The 20,047-nt window shown below is 33.5% G+C and overlaps 4 protein-coding genes and 1 long non-coding RNA gene across 5 annotated transcripts; all 5 read left to right on the top strand.

The window, feature by feature from the left end:
• Window positions 1–948: 948 nt before the first annotated feature.
• Window positions 949–2,604, top strand: LOC123891277 (non-specific lipid-transfer protein 1-like). Its single transcript, XM_045941117.1, has 2 exons — window positions 949–1,391; window positions 2,368–2,604. The coding sequence occupies exons 1-2, from the start codon at window positions 1,042–1,044 to the stop codon at window positions 2,378–2,380; spliced, it is 363 nt and encodes a 120-aa protein (XP_045797073.1). The 5' UTR covers window positions 949–1,041; the 3' UTR covers window positions 2,381–2,604.
• A 6,104-nt stretch (window positions 2,605–8,708) lies between these two features.
• Window positions 8,709–10,349, top strand: LOC123889737 (RING-H2 finger protein ATL74-like). Its single transcript, XM_045939223.1, has 2 exons — window positions 8,709–8,796; window positions 8,883–10,349. The coding sequence occupies exon 2, from the start codon at window positions 9,580–9,582 to the stop codon at window positions 10,141–10,143; it is 564 nt and encodes a 187-aa protein (XP_045795179.1). The 5' UTR covers window positions 8,709–8,796; window positions 8,883–9,579; the 3' UTR covers window positions 10,144–10,349.
• Window positions 10,350–12,012: 1,663 nt separating this feature from the next.
• On the top strand, window positions 12,013–12,693 carry LOC123891933. Its single transcript, XM_045941798.1, has one exon. The coding sequence runs from the start codon at window positions 12,013–12,015 to the stop codon at window positions 12,691–12,693; it is 681 nt and encodes a 226-aa protein (XP_045797754.1).
• Window positions 12,694–13,838: 1,145 nt separating this feature from the next.
• LOC123890688 lies at window positions 13,839–16,345 on the top strand. The gene is made up of 2 exons (XR_006802925.1): window positions 13,839–14,287; window positions 15,945–16,345. It is a non-coding gene; the product is annotated as an uncharacterized LOC123890688 (long non-coding RNA).
• A 1,897-nt stretch (window positions 16,346–18,242) lies between these two features.
• Window positions 18,243–19,373, top strand: LOC123891932. The gene has a single exon (XM_045941797.1). The coding sequence runs from the start codon at window positions 18,243–18,245 to the stop codon at window positions 19,371–19,373; it is 1,131 nt and encodes a 376-aa protein (XP_045797753.1).
• The last annotated feature ends 674 nt before the right edge of the window (window positions 19,374–20,047 follow it).

Raw genomic sequence — 20,047 nt, 5'->3', positions numbered from 1 at the left:
CTTATTTTAGAATTCAAACGTTAACCTATTGGTTAACATAACATCTCATTTTGTATCAAAATTAATCATATTATTTTTGGATTTTGACTATTACTGTGAATTCTAACATTAGTCTTTAATTTGATAAAAAATATGGAAGCGTATTTAGTCCCTTTTTAAAATTAATTTAAGAACATTTTAGTAATATTTTTCGTCTATTTTTTGTTCATGTTATTTTCAGAGTCTGGGTGATTGCATTTGGTTTCGTAAATTTTAAAGGGTTTGGTTTTATTAGTCTAAAAGGGTTAATGGTTTTCTAACGTGTTGGACTCATCCTCCGATCTGGGTTTGATTACGTCTATTCTTTGTTCTAATGTGTTGGACTCATCCCTCGATCTGAGTTTGATTTCGTATATTTTTGGTTTTGGTTGTACGTTGGTGCTCCTGTCCTCTTTGTTTCTCTGATTGTTCCAGGTCTGTTGAGATCTGCAGGTCTCAGGGTGTTAGGTTTACCTCCGCTTCGTCTTCTGTTTGTGACTGTGTTCGCACTCGTTTGCTCGAAAGAGCTTTTATGTCAGCTGCTTGTTCTTGGGGTTGTTGGCACGTGAGTCTTGTTCCGTGTTGGCGGTTGATCCATTCGCTAAGTTTGAACCCTTGTCGATCTTTGCCGATGCTTGGTCAATACAATTTTTAGGTGAAGATTAGTCATCAACAAAACACATTGTTACAAAATTAAAAAAAAATAGGTATTTAGTTACCGTGAGTATAGTTCAGCTGATAGGGACATCACATTTTAAGGATGAAATTTTAGTTATTAAACTTCTTAAAAAAATAGATATATATCTGAATTTTCCAATGTTAGATATTTGCTCAGCATTTTGACAAGTGTAAAAAGTTTCCCTCACAATAAATGTTAAACATTGGAACAAAGTTGAATATATATGTACAATATTCTCTATAAATAGCCCTTATAGCTAGACACCATAACACAATCATCACCTCAACACTCATTCATTCACTTGAAGCATATACATTAAATCCTCTTCCAATTTCAAGACAATCATGGCTAGTTCAATGCTTGTCAAGGTTACTTGTTTTGCTATGATATGCTTGGTTTTGGGCATTCCCTTAGCTGATGCTGCCCTACCATGTGGTCAGGTGCAACTAACTGTAACACCATGTCTTGGGTACCTTAGGAGGCCAGGCCCATCTGTCCCTGCACCATGTTGCAATGGGATTAGGAGTTTAAATAATCAAGCCAAAACTACCCCTGATCGTCAAAGTGTCTGCAGGTGTCTCAAGTCTACTGCACTCAGCTTACCTGGACTCAATCTTCCCGCCGCATCTTCCATCGCTGCTAAGTGTGGTGTTAACTTGCCCTACAAGATTAGCCCATCCATTGATTGCAACACGTACATCTCTCTAAATCAACTCTCTATTTATTTTCATTTATAATAATAAACTTGCCCTTTATATATTTTTGAATAAATACCCAAATTAATCTCACACGAAAAATCAAAGATATATATATATGCCTGGTTTCTTTTTTTTTTTTTGGGTCAAGTAGTCAGTGGCTAGAAATTTCACACTTAATCCCAACATATAAAATGTGATATCTCGAGTTAAGCTCACGAGTTGTGTGTCAAATTAGGGTCTTGGTATATAATCTTTGCAAATATTTTAGTCCCTATTAGAACTAATTTGATATTTTTTAAGGATCAAGTTGGTATTTTAATTTCATAGAGACTTAATATAATTCAAGGTAATTTTTGTCGGGACTAACTTGAGTTCATATTATCTTTTGTTTACTATTGATTTAAAATATGATCTTAGTTCTTGTGATTATGCTTTCTTTTAGTTGTCTCTACTACCAAGTTTTGTGGTTCTATAAAAATAAAACATAATAAATTTTTAATTTAGTCTTTTAAGTACCACTCTCTTATAATTTGTATTTTAGTAAAACAAAGTAGAAGAAAGTGATACTTTGAGAGATTAAATTATTTATTCAAAATATAAAATTTTGCTTTCGGTCCCTTATATGACATTATTTTTTAAGAACTAATTCAACATAATTCAAATATTATTATATAGGCATGACTAAAAAACTACAGAATAAGAAATAAGGAACATTATTTTATTTTCAAAAAGTCTAATAAAAAAGGATTTAACTCACATGTCAATTAATCAAATTAAATTATCTTATTATTAAAAATGTTTCTATTATAAAATTACACATATAATTGGTTGTGATAATTTGTTAAAAGTATAAAACATTTATTACAACGTGAACAATGTATTATATTTGTTTTTAAACATGTGAAGTTTTTTCATGCATAATATATAGATTTGTAAAGAAAATTAATGTCAACTTCACTTTACTCATTGCAGGGTAAAGTACTAAACAGCTTACGGAGAATACGCTTGAGCCCCTACTACAATAAATAACATTTGGTTTGTGATAATAACCAATACAGAATAAAGAAGATAGTTTAACTTCTTCTTTTGTAATTGAGACCCTACTAGGGATCACGTACTATACTATGTATTTCTTTTTTTTTTTTTGGTACAACTATGTATTTCGATAATGTTTAAATAAAATATATGAAATTTCTGCTCCAAATATCATTATACACTGTCTTTAACACTAGTTATCACATAATCTAATTCTTTATATCAAAATGACATGAAGTCCAAATTATATAACTTAACTCAAAAATACATTAAAATAACTCAAAATATATAATGATCAACATTTTGACGGATAATAATTCAGTATCAAGTTTAATAACATCACATAAAATGAATTATTATTTTCCCAACTTTTCATTTTAAGGAGAAGAAAATGTAAAATAAGCTACACAGTAGAGCCGACCCAAACATCGGCTCAGGCTCTCACTTTAGGCCTAAAGAAAAAAATATTTTTTTTACAAAGGTCTTTAGGCGCCAATTATTTTTCCTATATTTAATATAGGGAAATGCGAGATATTACGAATCCAATTTGAAGAAGTGTAAGAATTGCACTACGATTGATTTGTTATTACCATTTTACCCATTATTTATTCTATATATATATATATATATATATATATATATATATATATATATATATATATATATATATATATATATATATATATATATTACCACCACTACCCATGTATGGTTACATGTTTCCTACGGTCGTCCAATTTTTATTTGTAAAAATAAAACGTTTACATTTTTCTTTCTAACATTTGTTTTCCTGAAAAAATATCATTTTTAATTTTTTTGTTAGGGCCTCATTTTAGTATCCGCTTTAGGCCTCAAATTATGTTGGGGCGGCCCTGAGGTTCTCTAAAATCGTGGTGGACACAAATTTCTTGGAAGCCTCGAGTATTATACTAACAGGTTGTGTGTCTAATCATACTTGAGTATTATACTAACAATCCGGTGAAAAGCTTTGGCGGGGTGTTTACTCCGATTTTTTGTAATGTAAACAGCCGCTATCCATAAACACTTTGCGGCCAGATAGAAGTCATTTTACAGTATTCGTTCAAGTCTCGAGATTTATAGTTACCACTTCATGCGTTCTTTAAGAACAAAATCATTGTTCTTATTAGTGTTAGAATTGCATCCGGCAACTTTTAATAACAAATTGTCTCATGACAACATAATAGAAAAAAAAATATTCAAGTGAGCAATCAATAGAAAGAAAAATAAAGAAGATGAAAATAAATGTAGAATTGCAAAAGATAAAGGAAAATATATAAAGCAAGAACAAAGTAATATTAAATTGCAGGGAATGTAAAGGGTGGTTGGAATTCATCTATGTCCGTCGCTGAACCCGTTTACCCCCACGGTGTGGGTGTTACCAGACTTTCATATAATGGGATTCAACTCTTAATACATAGAAGTTACAACTATATATTTATAGAGAAAAGAAAATAACTTTCTACCAAGTTGAAATGAATATCATCATTTTTATAATTTTGATGTCAATAGGGGGTTGAGCATATGTTTTTGGGAAGATAACTAGGTGGCGGACTCGTTTGCATATAATCTGACTAATCTAACACCCTCTTTAATCTAACACCTTCCATTTTTTAGGATAGTAACATCATTTATTGTCAAAATTGTGAACTATGCATTACAATTTCGCACTCTAATTTGCAATATAGGCTTAATTAAGCAAAACGTGAATTTGGTGGTTTGATATTAAGGGACCACCCTACTTCAACCCAAGTGACATAAAAGCCAGATCCGATCCAACATATTACTATATATATGCAGTTGGTCGAATACATATAATAAATCTCTTGTCCCGTGTGACGTTTCATCATGTGGCACTTGTTCTACCATGACACCATTACGTCATTTGCATGCCACAAAAATCCAATTCCACAACGCCAATTGCTCTCGGAAAAAATATAAAAAATTACAAGTGTTTACTATAATCAAATTCAATTTGTTAGTTTAATGGAATCAATTAGCTTGATATTAAATTAAAAAATAAAAAATAAAATCAACTTGTTTTCATATATTAAATAGGTGTGGTTCCAATGATAAGTAAGTACTATCAGTTTCTCAAATATATATGTATAAGTAACGGCCATGTCTAACATGAAAAAATGATTCATGTGATGTACCATGCACAAATCTCGAATAACATTATAATGAATATGAATCACTTGTCTTTCAATCTAACGTACGATTTTGTAAAATTCGTATTCGTTATAATGTTATTCGAGACTTGTGCATGCTGCACCCATAAATCACTTGTTCATGTTATAAAAAGTCGTATAGTATAACTGGTAATTAGGAATTTGATTTCTGATTTTTTACTTATGGAAATTAGTTTAAATCTTTGAAGACTTTTGTAGCTTACACAAGAAGAATATCATGAGAAACAAAGAATAAAATTAAAAAAACCCATGATATATTTAGGTAAAAAATTGATTTTTCTTGGGTGTTGAACTAACACAACAAGTCTTAAATCTACATCAGCCTAACAGAGTACTCTACAAAGATGTCACTCAATTAATAATTACATATTGACTTGATCCACAATCAAGTTGAGAAGCTTAACACAAGTACACTCAGTTCACTCAATAGTATATTGATCCAAGTATTTAATTCAGAGAACTAGGAGTGAAAGTGGTTAAAGAAGAGCTTGAATACTTGTACGATAAAGACTAGTATAGAATGAATGTTTTAGTGTAAACTCTTGCTCTTCAAAGGCATCCAAGTGTGCTATTTATAAATGTAGTTTGCTCTTCAAAAAGCTTCCAAAGTATGTCTAATGTGGAGCCAAAAATTAGTTGTTCCTTAAAAAGGCAGATCAATTAAAGTTGATGAAAGAGAATTCACTACTAGAAAATTCGCTTTTAGAGACCGATTTAGCGACCGAATTATTTTGGTCGCTATAGAGACCGAATTAGAGACCAAATTTCGAGCATTAAAGTAAAAAAAATCGGTCGCTAAGTGACTATAGAGACCGAATTGGAGACCGATTATTAGCGACCGTAAATTCCGTCGCTATGTTTTTTTTTTTTAATATATATGCTATTTTTTTAAGTTAAATTATTTTCATAATGCAATATTTTTATTAAAACGACATTCGTATACCCAAAAACCCTGTTCTCCATCTTTTTACGTGAACCAAGAAACCTTTTCTTCTTCCCTCAATTTCTTCTCCCACACCCAAAACCTATCAATCAATCAAATTTTTTTCAAGTCTTCCAAACCCATAACCGTCTTCTTCTCACTCAATCGATTTAAACCAGAAACCCTTCATCATTATTCACTCACCCTCGACCCAGTCTCTATCTTTCTCCTCAATCGATTGAACCCAAAAACCCTTACTCTTCTCTTCCATAGTCACTCAATCTCACTCATTGACCCTAAAACCCAGAAGCTCAACTCGTTTGAACTAGAATCTATAACTCATTAAAACCCCAAAACGTTTTCAAACTGTTCTTCAGGATTTATAAATGAGGAGGGTGAGTATGAGTTTGCATGAACTGTATCAAGTTGTTAATCATTTCTAAATAATAGTTATATTCAAAATATAACTTCTAGAGACAGCTGGATATGGATGATCAAAGAATGTACAAAAATCTGTCCAAAAACAAGAACGTTTAAGTCTTACAACGTTCTCCATAATTTTGGTGATACTTGGCCTAGAATAAAGAGATTGTTGCTTATTCATCAAGGTAGTTGTTAAGGGCAGAAGAAAACAGCCGGAGATTCTTATCCAATTACTATTCACCTGTACTTGCAAAATTACAACTAGTTTTTCTTTGTTAGAAAGGACATGGGATAATGTTCATGATAAGTCCTTGAGAAGTACAAGCCAACTATTAGTCCGGAGATCTAACTCTCATTGGTCCATAAAATGTCTTCAAATAATCTTTGGTGGGAGCATGTGATTTTGAGAATATACAAATACCCCCCTGAAATTTTAAAAAGTCAATCAAATTGCCCCCTGACGTGGACTCTGGCTGATAGTGTCAGAGGTCAATTTGATTTACTTTTTAAAATTTCAGGGGGGTATTTGCCTATTTCCAAATTTCATAAGGGTATTTGACGAATTTTAAAATTTCAAGGGGTATTTGACAGTTTACTCCAAAGACAAGTTCATGTTTATTCCTTAAACATGACAAAATGAGAAACTTTCCTTTGTCACCATTTAATCCTTGCTTTAGAGATTTTGTGGAATAAAGTTTTGCAAAAAGTGTTTCTTTGTCACTTATTCAGTTGTCAATAAATTAAGTGCTTATTGTTGAGATATATTCTTGTACGTGTTAAAAGGCATAGATCGGAGAATGTATACTGATCATTCTCATAAGGTTTTATCCTTGTCTATATATTAATCACTCGAGCACTTGTTAAAATATAAAAATATCAGAATTCACTTAAAATATAATTAAGACGTTTGTTATTTTTAAAATATCAAATTAGAATTTTGCCTCGACAACTCGGAAATAATGAGCTTGATTGTATGCAATTTCATTTTTATTTGGTCACGCAATTTAATAATCAAAATTTTAACACTTACGAAATGTTAGTTGGTTCAGTGGTGATTGGCGCTGAACTTGGTAAGGAGGACCACGGTTCGATCGCCACAGCTGCATTTTGAAGGGAACTGGAACCACTTGATGTCAGAACTCGCCCTGAACTCTGGACTACTAGGACCCCCCTCCCCTAGGAATCAGAAGGTGAAAACAAAAAAAATTAACACTTGGTTGCGTGCAATTTTTACCTCATCAAATTGTCTTGTTGTTGCAGCGGCATCTCTATCTCCTAAATTAAATATTCCAAAATTCGCAACAAATGTGGCAACATTAATGTTTTCACGATCAGTTACAACTTACGATCACAAGCTTGCAGTGCAGTAGTTGCATTGTGCAAGACTGCGACTTAAAATCATGCATCATCATTCATACAAATGTTGCCACAAAAGCGGTTTCCTTTACAAATATCATCTATACTATATATAAGAAATATAAAAAGAATACATGAATTTTGGTGTCAACTTTTTTTAATATAAATAATATTCTTGATTTTTTTAGTAGCAACAAAATTATTTTATTAACAAATTCACCTTAACATAAGACACATTTTTTTTAGCAGAAAAAATCTTTTATTGACAAACTCACGTAACATAAGGCATTTTTTTTTACATAAGTTAGACATAGACAGGTGCGGAATGCTCCTACCTGACTCGCTAGTAAAAATAAAAATAAAAAAACACTATCTAGGAAACAAGAGTTTTATAAGTTTCTAAGGTTATTAAAAATTAAAACTAAAGCAGAGTTCTGGGTAAAAAAATATGAGCCCATCTTATCTTGGTATTGCGGCTGCGAAGTATTCTCGCTAAGCATATCAACGAATATCAACTCACTATTCCTAGGCCTCAAAAAGAAAAAAAAAGTTAATTTCTTCAAAATTGAGTCAAATAAAAAATAATTAACACGATTTGATCTCAATTTTATCCAATTTTATAAATTTCACCACAAATTAACTTTTTCAAAATTAATTTTTGAACGAGTTTACCAAAAAAGAATTTACCACCAATTTAACTCAATTTATATCTCTATAAACATAAATTCAACAAATCAACATATTGATATGCGATTTTAACAACTATACTATCCGTTATTTTTTACCAAAACAACATCTTAATAAAGTGAGCTGTTGCATGGTGTGAAGAGAAAAAAGAAACTATACAATATATTTTTAATGTTTGTGCTATCCTTTTCTCCATTTTCTTTTGTATCCTTTTCCCCAATCTTGATTCTTATCTGCATCTCTGATGTCAAAAGTAAAACAAAACCAAATTAGATGGCGGCAACATAATTTCCACTATATGCCTATTGCCTAGCTCTACTTATTACACCTTAGAAGTTAAAAACAACAGTAAAATCAAAGAAATTACCAATTAGTGAATCTTTTTTGGTTACACCAATTAATGGATTTGGTACCAAACTTTATTATTAATATTTTAAAACAAATTATTTAAACTATACTATTAGGTAAGCAAACCATGTGAAAACACTAATCCACTGGACCCTTTATGCTTATTTTAATAAGTCATTTTCCCTTTGCATCTTCATTTTGTTTGTCTTTAGGTACATACCTTACTTAAGTATCTAATATTGATTAATTAAGCTTTTAATTTATCCCTTTAAGGCCAACAACTAAACAACCCCAATTGCTATAAATTGCCATTCAAGACACAGATCTAAATCTCACTTACCCTCCAGTGTCTCATGAATAATAAAATGACAACAAAAAAAAAATTATCATTATTAACTTATTTTCAATTATGAAGCTCAGGTAAAAAAATTCATTATTCCTTCCTCTCCAATCATCGTAATTTGAATTATAGCTAATGTTTTGCTTTTGTTTCATTAATTAACCAGTGAGGACCATTTCTGAAGGGGAATCATACATGCAGCAGATGAAGCAATGGTCCCCAATTTGGATCAGAGCTACATTCCAAGACCAAATTTAACACTTTCATTTTCACACCACAAAATGGAAAAACAAAATTAATTAGAAAAAAAAGTATTTTGATATGTTTCTCTTCTCTTTAGTTATTCCTACTTAGTTACTCCTACTTGTGTCGTAGCGATTTCACGTTCATATCTCAATCATTGATTTGATATTAAACAGTTCAATTTTTTTTTTTAACAAACAGTTCAATTTTTAAACCCTATTTTAATTAATATAGTTTGTCTTAATCGTTGATTTGATATCAGACCTCCTACAATATAACAGCAGGAAATCCAGTTCAAACCACAATGACTCCTAATTAAGAAAATAGTTTCTAGGCATTCATGTGGTTATAGATATGGATTGTCTGATCTGATCCAACGGCCAATATTTTATCGTATAGCATATTTTATAAATCGTTCAATCTCAATCTAACGGTCGAGATTGTTTGAATGTGAGCTTCTATAACTTCACACAACCCCATAACAAACTACTAGTAGTCAAGAAAGTTGAAAACCAGAACCCCAAAATATCCATACAAAGAAGGAAAAAAAACCCAACAAATTTTTTAGCACAAAACTTCAAACTTTACACAAAAACACTAAAATTTCCACAAACAGAACCATGAAACGCCGTTTTCTCGAAACAGAGATGAGTATGCCACCATCATACAACAACAACAACAACACAAACGATTCATTCATCAACGTCGAAAACTTCGACACAAACATGGTGATTATATTAGCAGCACTCTTATGCGCATTGATATGCGCTCTAGGATTAAACACCATAGCCCGTTGCGCGATGCGATGCAACAGAGGATTCTCCGAAGAGACACCGGAACAAGCAACAGCAAGGTTGAACAAAACAGGGCTGAAAAAGCATGAACTGAGTGAAATTCCGGTAACAGTTTACCATACCAGAGAGAATATTCCGGCAACAGAGTGTCCCATTTGTTTAGGAGAGTTTGAGAATGGAGACAGAATTCGAATGTTGCCAAAATGTAATCACGAGTTTCATGTTATGTGTATTGACACGTGGTTGGTGTCACATTCTTCATGTCCCAATTGTCGAAATTCACTTCTTGTTGAGAGAGAATCCAATGTTGTTTGTTCTGATGATGGTGTTGTCGGAGATGGGTTGCCGGAAAATGTTGCGGCGGTGATTGTTGAAGTGGAAGCAAGTTGAACATGTGAAAAGGATGATGATGATGATGATGATGAGGTTTTGGTGTATGGTGGTTGTGAAATTTAATGGTAGTAGTTAGTAGTAGTAATCAGGTAGTTCATGAATATTATTATGTGACCAACCTTATTTTTTTTTTAATGAAAAAGAAAATATTGTGTTTGTGTTGCACATTATATGCTGATAAAATTATTGTCCTTTTTATTTAACTTTTTTGTTTATGATGACATGTTATTCTAAGGAAGTATGTCTTCAGTTTTCTTGAATTTCCTTTATGAAGTTATTTTTTATTTAAAGAAAAATAAGTAGGAGTCTATATTAATGTGCAAAAGACTAGAGAATCAAGTATAATTTGTGGTGCAAAATCATAAGGATGTGTGATAATATACTATCACAAGAATATTATTATGTTGAGAAGCTTCTGGGAAGTTTGAATATTTTAAAATAAAAGTATTCAGTATCCCTTGTGATTCCAATGTTGATTGAAAGAAAAATAAATAAATAAATAAATAAATTGAAGTGATATTCTTCACAATGCGAAATTAAATTCCCAATTTATTGGAAGACTAGCGTATTATCCAATTAGCAAGCTTATCGTAGAAATATTATGTGATGATTTTAATCTCATGAAATATTTGAACAAAAGTAATGTGTATTTTTATACTATGTAGAGCAGATGAGCCATTGTATGATAATACAATGATGACATTAATTGGATATGAGCTAGTGAAATAAATTTATAAGTAGAGACTGTGGCGGCCGCTTACTTGGATATGAGTGTCAAGTGAGGCCGCTTACTTGAGACTGTGGTGGGTCTTTAGAGCACTCATGAAAACCAGACACGGGCACGGCCTAAATACGCAACACCGCATAACACGAGAATTGTAGGGATGTGATCTGAATGGTATACCGCTAACATACACCAAGTGTATTTGGTTCATATAGCTTGTTACACCAATTTCGTTGTGTGTTAAGTATATTATTCTAGCACTGGTTCATATAGCTTGCTACACTAATTTGATTTATCACACTCAAAAGTAACCCAGGCAATGTTTTTAAATCAATTCTAATTTGTTATTCTTTTTGTTCTGGATCAGCTAAAGCCCAACATACGAGAATGCCCATCAAAATGGGATAAGGATAAGCATGTGGCGAAACGACCCGGCAAACATATGAACGAGCATGGACTAAAGGTGGAGAGCCTTAACCGTTCTCAAGTGCTCGTACGAAAGGACAATACAGGTGTTATTTGTGGCTGATCCACTCCAAATGGGGGACCCCACAATACTGTAAACCCTAAAAATCCTCCTATATAAGCATTTCATACATTAATCCCTATGTATGACATTATGCGCCTCCATTTACATTTTTAAACCTCTTTCAAATTGTTAGAAATTGATGTTCTTCTTAAGCCCATATCCATTGTGATCCAAGCCCATCCAATGTAGGATCCCTCCATAACATTTTGTATGTGATACACTTGGCTTGTTGCAAGTATCACACTTGTATTATTGCATGTAGTTTCCCTTACCACTTGTATAGATGCATGTATTTCCTTTACCACTTGCCATGTTGCATGTATTTCTCTTAACACTTGTCTTCATGCATGTAAGCTATGTAGCTGCTCCTTCTACTATAAATAGGAGTTCACAATGTACCTTGGATCATCAAACAACAATTAGCAACATAACATCTTCTTCCAAAACTTTATTGTCTTTCTAGTTTTCTAGTTTCTCTAACCTTCTTCTCCACCACTCTACAATAGCCTTTGTTTTTTCTTACATGGTATCAGAGCTTCATTGATCTTAACGGGTCTGTGAGGAAACAAAACCAGCAAGAAAACATTCACAAAAAAACCTTTATACACCATAAATGGCTTCCAACAATAGTTTTTTACCTCCACCTCCTATGTTTGTAGGAGAAAACTATCATTTGTGGGTTGCAAAAATGAAAACTTATTCGAGAGCTCAAAGTTTATGGGATGTTGTGGAAAATGGTAGTAACCCACCGGCTCTTCCAAATAACCCAACAGTAGCTCAAATAAGAAATCACAATGAGGAAGTGGCAAAAGAAGGAAGAGCACTTGCCATAATACATGCAGCTCTACATGATGATATATTTATCAAGATCTTGAATCTTGAGACCGCAAAAGAAGCTTGGGACAAGCTGAAGGAAGAGTTCCAAGGGAGTGAAAGAACAAAGAAGATGCAAGTGTTGAACTTGAGAAGAGAGTTTGAAGCACTAAAAATGAAAGAAACCGAAACTGTTAGAGAATTTTCTGACGAAATTTCGAAGGTGGTTTCACAAATCAGATTGCTGGGAGAGGATCTCGGTGATCAAAGAGTTGTGGAAAAAATTTTAGTGTGTCTTCCAGAGAGGTTTGAAGCAAAAATATCCTCTCTCGAAGAAACTAAGGACTTTTCTCAAATCACACTTGCAGAGCTTGTTAATGCTTTGCAAGCTACTGAGCAGAGAAGATCTTTAAGGTTGGAAGAAAATGTTGAAGGTGCTTTTGTGGCGCACACCAAAGGCAAAAAACCAAAGCTACAATAGTTTTGGGAAAAAACCTTTTGGTGAGAAGAAAGGAAAAAAGGAGGATGTCAACAACAAAGGAGAGAGCTGAAAAAAGAAGTTTCCAACCTGTCAACATTGCAAAAAAGATACTCATTTAGAAAAGCATTGTTGGTATAGACCAGATGTTAAATGCAGAGCCTGCAATCAACTTGGTCATGTGGAGAAGGTTTGCAAAAACAAAGCAAACCAGCAGAGACAACAAGCCCAAGTTGTCGAACACCACCAACAAGAGGAGCAATTATTCATGGCTTCTTGTTATTCATCTGGAAGTAGCAAAGAAACATGGCTAATAGATAGCGGGTGCACCAATCACATGACTCATAATGTGCTATATGTTGCTTCAATCTTGTAATGCCACCTCTTATTATTTCTCTACAAAGTTCACAACGAACATTGTTTCTATTTCAAGGTATCAGTGTTCCAAAGTGCCATCCAATATCATCACTTGGAGCACCCTCTAATCTTTTTGTAGGAAATGTTTCTCTTGGTGGCATTGTGTATATTTAATCGTACCTATTAAATTAAATATAATAATAAATAAATGTCAATCAATAACATAAACTAACTAATAATTATCTACGAATTAAAAATATAAACTAACACAATTTTTTTGTTTACAACTAACACAATAGTAACGTTCAAAAAAAACTAACACAATAGTAATTAAAAAAAATTAAGATAAATATCACTTACTATATAAAAATTAAATTGCCTAAAAAAAAATATAAAAAACAAATCTTTTTTTTTACAAAAAAATAAAATAAATCTATTATAAAATTTAAAAGAAATAAAAAAATAAATTCATATAAGATAAACAAGGATTGATCCAATGAAAAGGTTGTTTAACCACAATCTAAAAACAAGGATTGTAGATACAAATAAATTTTTTTTGACAAAAAAAAAATCTATTATAAAATTACTAAAAAAAAATAGCTCACTACCAATTTTTACTCCACTTCCATTCTTTCCCCCACTATATTTTTGTTTCCCCCCCCAATTTTTTCTTCACTTTCATTCTTCCCCCCACCCCCACTAAAATAAAATAATTATAATTATTATAATAATTAAACCTTTCTATTTATTATTAAAAAAAAAACAAAAAATTCATTCTCTCTGTTCTTGCGTTCTGGAGAACTCTTCCGTATCTCTTCCTCACTCTCTCTCAGAACCTATCTCTTCCTCACTCTCAAAACCACAAATCCCAAATTTTCTCTTCTCTATCTCCTTCCTCACTCTCTCAGAACCAACTCTGCTATTTATCTGAATCATCTCATTCTCACCCACTCACACAAACACCCAAAGAAACACAAAACCTAGAATTAGAAATCAAATTTCCAAATAACACCCAAAAAGCCAGAAATAGGAAAGAACAGACTTGAATAAGTAGTTAACAATAACAATATCATACCTTGAGAGATATCACATAGCATATGAGACCGATTGGAAAGAGGAAAGGAAGGGAGGACACAATCAGAGGAACGATAAAATTGCAACTCTTCACAGCAGCACCAAGTCTATGATTTACAGGAAAAGGAGATTCTAAAATGAATTGAATTGACTTAAAGGAAAAAAAGTAGGTTTATTCTGATTCCCTTTTGTTTGTTTTGTTCTGTTTTTTTGCTTTTCCTCTGTTTTGTTCTGTTTTTTTACTTTTCGTTTGTTTTCTTGTGTTTTCTGAAATTGATTCTAAGATTCTCTGATTTTAGTTTTACCTTTTTTCCTTGATTTGGGGCATAAATGACTGTTGCGGTCAATGCGGTCAAAACGCCGTTGCGTTGCGTTGCGGAAAAACGCCGTTGCGTTGCGGTTGCGATGCGGCATCACTTGTGATTTGAGTTCACACCGCAATTGCGGTCCGATGCGGTTGCAGTGCCTACCGCATCCGCAATATTGCGGCCGCATCAAGTGATGCGGTCCGCAATTTAAAACCTTGGTCCCGAATATAATAGTTAAGGAAACTAAAAGATAATTTTCATATTAAAACAAATATTATTTATATTTTTTTAAAATAAAAATATCCAAATTTCAAGAGTTATTTATCATATTTAATTCTTTAACTGATGTAGCAAGAACACTAGTTAAGTAGTTAACATTTTCCTTTTGTTTTTATTTGGACACTCACTACTTTTTTGTTTTTGATCTAGTAATTTAGTGGCTGAAAATTTCACCTTAAAGGTGAATAAGTGGTGTGTTCAGGGTTCGAACCAGACTCTTACATAATATATATGTGATGTCCCTACCAACTAAGTTATGTTCACGGGGACACTTTTTGGTTCTACTATTCCATTTAAAAATAATTGTTGATTTAACGTATAAAAATGTATGAAAATAAGTATTATATTTTGCTTTTTTAATATTACATCAATAACTTATTTTTTCACGAATTTCTTCTTTACTATTTTATTTATATATTATAACGATTATTAATAAAAATAAAAAGTCTGCACCCCCTGACTCAGGGTCCTGAATCCGCCACTGGATGCTGCGTTTCCCTTACGAGTGAGAGAAGGTTCGATTTGGATCTAAGGTTGGAGATTACGAGTGAGAGAGAGAGGACGGCTGAGAGTGAGAGAGGGAGACGACGGTGCTTGGAGGACGGATGAGAGTTTGGTGGTATCGCGATTTGGATAAGATGGTGTTTGGTGGTATCGCGTAAGATGTGTTTGGTGAGAAGATAAGATTTGCCTTTGTTTTACTTGGTTCCAAATAATTTTTTTTTTTTTAATTCATACTGACTTCTTACATCTGTGGCTATATATATATATATATATATATATATATATATATTGTAACATCCCAAACTGCTTTCAGGATAACCGACTGACCCCACAAACCAACACGAGTCTTTTCAGCGTGCTTTGTCCTCACTCGCACGCTTTCCGGGAAAACTTCCCAGAAGGTCACCCATCCAAAGACTACTCCAAGTCAAGCACGCTTAACTGTGGAGTTCTTATCGAATGAGCTACCAAAAAGAAGATGCATCTTGTTGGTATAGGTAGTACCCATCAATCCTTATAAGCCTTCCTTCCACCACACAGTCTCAAACCCGCATGATGAGATCCTCATCAGTCGCTATTTTAGAGTCTTTTTAATTAAGTTTTAATAAAATTTTATTAGTTTAGTGTTTAATTTAAAGTAATTTTAAATAAATTGCAAGTTTTGATTTACCGAGTCACTTAATTATTTTTCTCTATTAACATGATATTTTGTGTACCTTTTGTTTTGTGAAGTTATTGACATATTGTGTTTGACCAAAGTGGAGTACTCTATTTTAATATCATGGCCAAATTAAAAGGAATGATGGGTTATAGGCTGGTTGACCCGATCCAAAAAGAAGGTGGTCTAATTCATTGGTATTGAGTGGCGCACTGTTGAAGGAGATTTCACGCACACCCAAGAGGAGGAGAACGACACATGGACAGAGAGGGATGCTGCCTCATGCAATTGGAACAATAGCATATTTGAAGGATTTGCTTCAGGGTTAATTCTTCTTTTGTATGTTTATTTATTTATTTATATGAACATGAGTAGCTAAACTCTAGATTAATCCTTAGGGGATTCTTATTATTATTTCTCTTGAACTATGTGATTATCATATGTTATGATTAATGAATTACGAAGTTAGTTTCTTCAATCATTCTTTGTTCTTAATGCTTTGCATAACTTGATCAATTGTGTAATGTTTTCAATTATTTGTTTTACTATGACGATAGGAATGAATGATCGATCTAGGAACGATTGATCAATTAACTTTCACTTAAGACATTTCGGACCGTTAATTGAGATTAAAGGATTAAAGATTGTAAACCTCAATTGATCATAGATTACCTAAGACATTAGGGATCGATGATCAAGGGAGAGAATTATGTTACCAAGACATTGGGCATAATTATTTTTGATTTAATCTAATCGTGAAACTAAATTGAGTAAATTCGTTATTATACATGAAATTACCAAGAGAAGTAGTAATTAGATGAACCAAAAGGATCAATCGTTTTTCTTCCATCAATTTGAATCCCAAGTTATTTCTAAGTTTATGATAAAAATTCAAACCAAGTTAAACTCCCCCCTTTGCATTTTAATTATTAATCCTAAATTAATTTAATTGTTTTGTCGAGATTGAAACAATCCCTGCGGATACGAACTTTATAAATTTTATTACTTGACGACTATTTAGTATACTTGCTAAATTTCTATCAAGTTTTTGGCGCCGTTGCCGGGGATTGTTGATTAATTTTGACAAGGCAATTTAGCTTTACTTAGGATTTTAGTACATAATTATTATTTTTTTTCTTTCTATTATTTAGCCTTATTAGTCTTTCTTTTATATTGTTGTGCTGCTGGGGTATTTGTTTGTTTGTGTTTGCTTAGGTGCAATTGAAATGGCGGAGGAGCAACCACCGCCACCACCAAGGAGAACCTTGGGAGATTATGGTAGAGGAGCAAATGGAGATCAAGATCTTAGAGGGTTTCAACCGGCAAACCCGATAGCTTTTGATATCAGAAGTTCCGTCATAAAAGCTTTAAAGGAGAACAAGTTTTCTGGAGCCGACTCAGAGTGTCCAAATCTGCATTTGAGTAACTTCTTAGATGTGTGTGATTACACCGACCCTCCGGGTGTCTCGGAATGTGCCAAAAGGTTGAGACTATTCAAATTTTCTCTTACCGGAAGAGCCAGAGATTGGCTGGATACCTTGCCTAATGGGACAATTAAAACATGGAACGAATTGAGAGTCAAATTTTCGGACCGCTTTTTCCCAATTTACAAGTTCCTAGAAAAAAAAGCCGAGATCACAAACTTCGAACAAGGAGATTCTGAGTCTCTTTATGACGGATGGGAAAGGTTCAAACTCCTCTTGAAGAAGTGTCCCGATCATGGTGTGGATAATTTGGCTCAAATGCAATATTTTACTCAAGGTTTAAGAGCACAAACTCGCATGTTACTTGATGTATCTGCGGGTGGTTCCATTAATAACAAGGTTGCAAATGAGGCTAAAGAGCTTGTGGAAGCCATGGCGCAAAATGAATATAGAGCTCTTAATGAGAAAGGAGCTAAGAATAAAGTGAGTACGTTGGAGCTTGACACTCAAAGGGCTTTGTTAGCAAATTTCAAGCTCATGAATGTTCACATGGAGACTTTTATAAAACATTTGACCACCAACAAGCTTGTTCATGCTCAAGTACAACAAGTGTCAACATCACAAGCTCAACTTCCACCAAGTAGACCTTCACCATTGGAAGAAACTCTTTCTCAAGTCATGAAGATGATACAAGTAAATTTCGAGGCTATGAAGACAAGTCAAGAAGCTATGAAGATAAGTCAAGAATCAACAAATAAAAATCATGAAGCCTACATCAAGAATTTGGAAACGCAAATGGGTTAATTGTCTAGGCAAGTTGCGTCGTCATCTAATGGCGGATTTGAAGGAAACACATGCAATAATCCTAAAAAGGAGAGTTGTAATGCAATTCATTTGCGAAGTAGAGTGGTGCCTACACCGGTAAGTGAGCCACGTTCCAAGGAAAATATGTCAAAAGAAGTTGAAAATGAGAGAAATGGTGAGCTTGAGAAAGAAGTCGAAAATAAGAGTGAAAATAAAAAAATAGAAAAAAGTGAGAAAGAAATAGAAAAAGAGGGAGGAGTTGAAAATGAGATAAAGGTGGAAGAGAAGGAAAAAAATGATGCAAGATTTGTCGATAACGACTCAAATTTGAAGAAAATTAAGAGTAAAATTTTGAAAGATGGAGAAAAAGCTCAAGTAGTTCTACCTCATGAAAAGCTACCCTACCCTCACAAAAAGAAGAGTAAGAGAAAAGATATCGACTTTAAGAAGTTCATGGAGATGTTTAATAGCCTTCAAGTCACAACTCCGTTTATGGAAGCTTTGGAGCAAATGCCTATGTATGCCAAGTTCATGAAGGAGTTGTTGACTAAGAAGAGGAAGCCTAAAGAGGGTGAAACCGTGTTGTTGACAGAAGAGTGTAGTGCAATTCTTCAAAGAAAACTCCCACAAAAGAAGAAAGATCCTGGTAGTTTCACTATACCTTGTTCTATTGGGAATTTACATGTTGGGAGAGCACTTTGTGACTTAGGAGCAAGCATCAACTTGATGCCCCTCTCTATGATGAAAAAAATACCCGGTGCCATAGCTAAACCCACCAAGATGCAATTATCTCTTGCGGATCGGTCAATCACGTACCCCTATGGAATCTTACAAGATGTTTTGGTAAGAGTGGCCGAATTTGTCTTTCCGGCGGATTTTGTAATTCTCGATATGGAGGAAAATGCCGAAGTGCCTCTTTTATTGGGAAGACCCTTTTTGGCAACCGGGAGAGCTCTAATTGATGTGGAGATGGGTGATTTAATGTTGAGGTTCAATGATGAGAAAGTTAACTTCAACATCTTTGAAGGTATGAGAAATCAAGATGAGATTCCACAATGCTTTAAAGCGGATGTCATTGAAGATGAGAGTGAGAACTCAAAGAAAGAAGCAACAAAGTCAATTTCTCCGGATTTGAAAGCAATCCCTTCTAATGGGAAATTTGTATTTTTTGGAGATGATTATAAGCAACCGGTGATCGTTAGTAGGTTGCTCACCCCTTTGAAGAAGGAGGAAAAGAGGAGCCGAGTGGAATCAAATTTGAAGTATCCTCCCTAACGTGGATGATGATGCGTCGAGCTTGGGACGTTAAACACGCGCTTCATGGGAGGCAACCCATGGGATCTCTATGGTCCATTTATATCCTTTTTCTCTCCCTTTTTATTTAAGTACTTTTATCTTTTCTTTTTAGTGTCTATAATAATTGACTGATCTTGGATGACTGTGATGATCACTTGCACATTTTACTTTGTTCTTAATGAGCACCTTTATCTTTTGGAAAGTCCCATTTGTTTGACACCATCTTTTCATTCACTTCTATATACAATTATCTTGGTTTTTAATTTGAGCATCTGAAATGAAATTTCTTGCAGTGCAACGGATTTTTGCGATTGATGGATTGAAAGACAAGTTGATGAACATTCACAATTTTAACCGTTCGATAATCCGGCCGTTTAAACCGTGAGATTTTGAGCCTAAACACTTGGATTGTTTCTCGCTATGTGAGTCCACTACTTTACTTATTCTCTAGAACTTGCTTGTGTTCTTTTAATTGATTGACTGCAATGATTACACACCGAGGCAACTTTTGTTGGTATCTTGAGCCTTTCTAGCCTACCCTTGCATGCTTATATCCTTTGCTTAGCCCCTTTGAGCCTTACATTTCTTTGTTGATTGATCACTTAACCCATATTTTTTATTTTTTTTTTAAAAAAAAAAACATTTTCTTGGAG

Source organism: Trifolium pratense, linkage group LG6 (assembly GCF_020283565.1).
Source record: "Trifolium pratense cultivar HEN17-A07 linkage group LG6, ARS_RC_1.1, whole genome shotgun sequence".
NCBI lineage: Eukaryota > Viridiplantae > Streptophyta > Magnoliopsida > Fabales > Fabaceae > Trifolium > Trifolium pratense.
This window is presented reverse-complemented; position numbering and strand designations above follow the sequence as displayed.

Excerpts from the sequence above, each read along its gene's own strand:
- LOC123891277 (XM_045941117.1), top strand. The coding sequence starts at position 1,042 with ATGGCTAGTTCAATGCTTGTCAAGGTTACTTGTTTTGCTATGATATGC.
- LOC123889737 (XM_045939223.1), top strand. The coding sequence starts at position 9,580 with ATGAAACGCCGTTTTCTCGAAACAGAGATGAGTATGCCACCATCATAC.
- LOC123891933 (XM_045941798.1), top strand. The coding sequence starts at position 12,013 with ATGGCTTCCAACAATAGTTTTTTACCTCCACCTCCTATGTTTGTAGGA.
- LOC123891932 (XM_045941797.1), top strand. The coding sequence starts at position 18,243 with ATGTCAAAAGAAGTTGAAAATGAGAGAAATGGTGAGCTTGAGAAAGAA.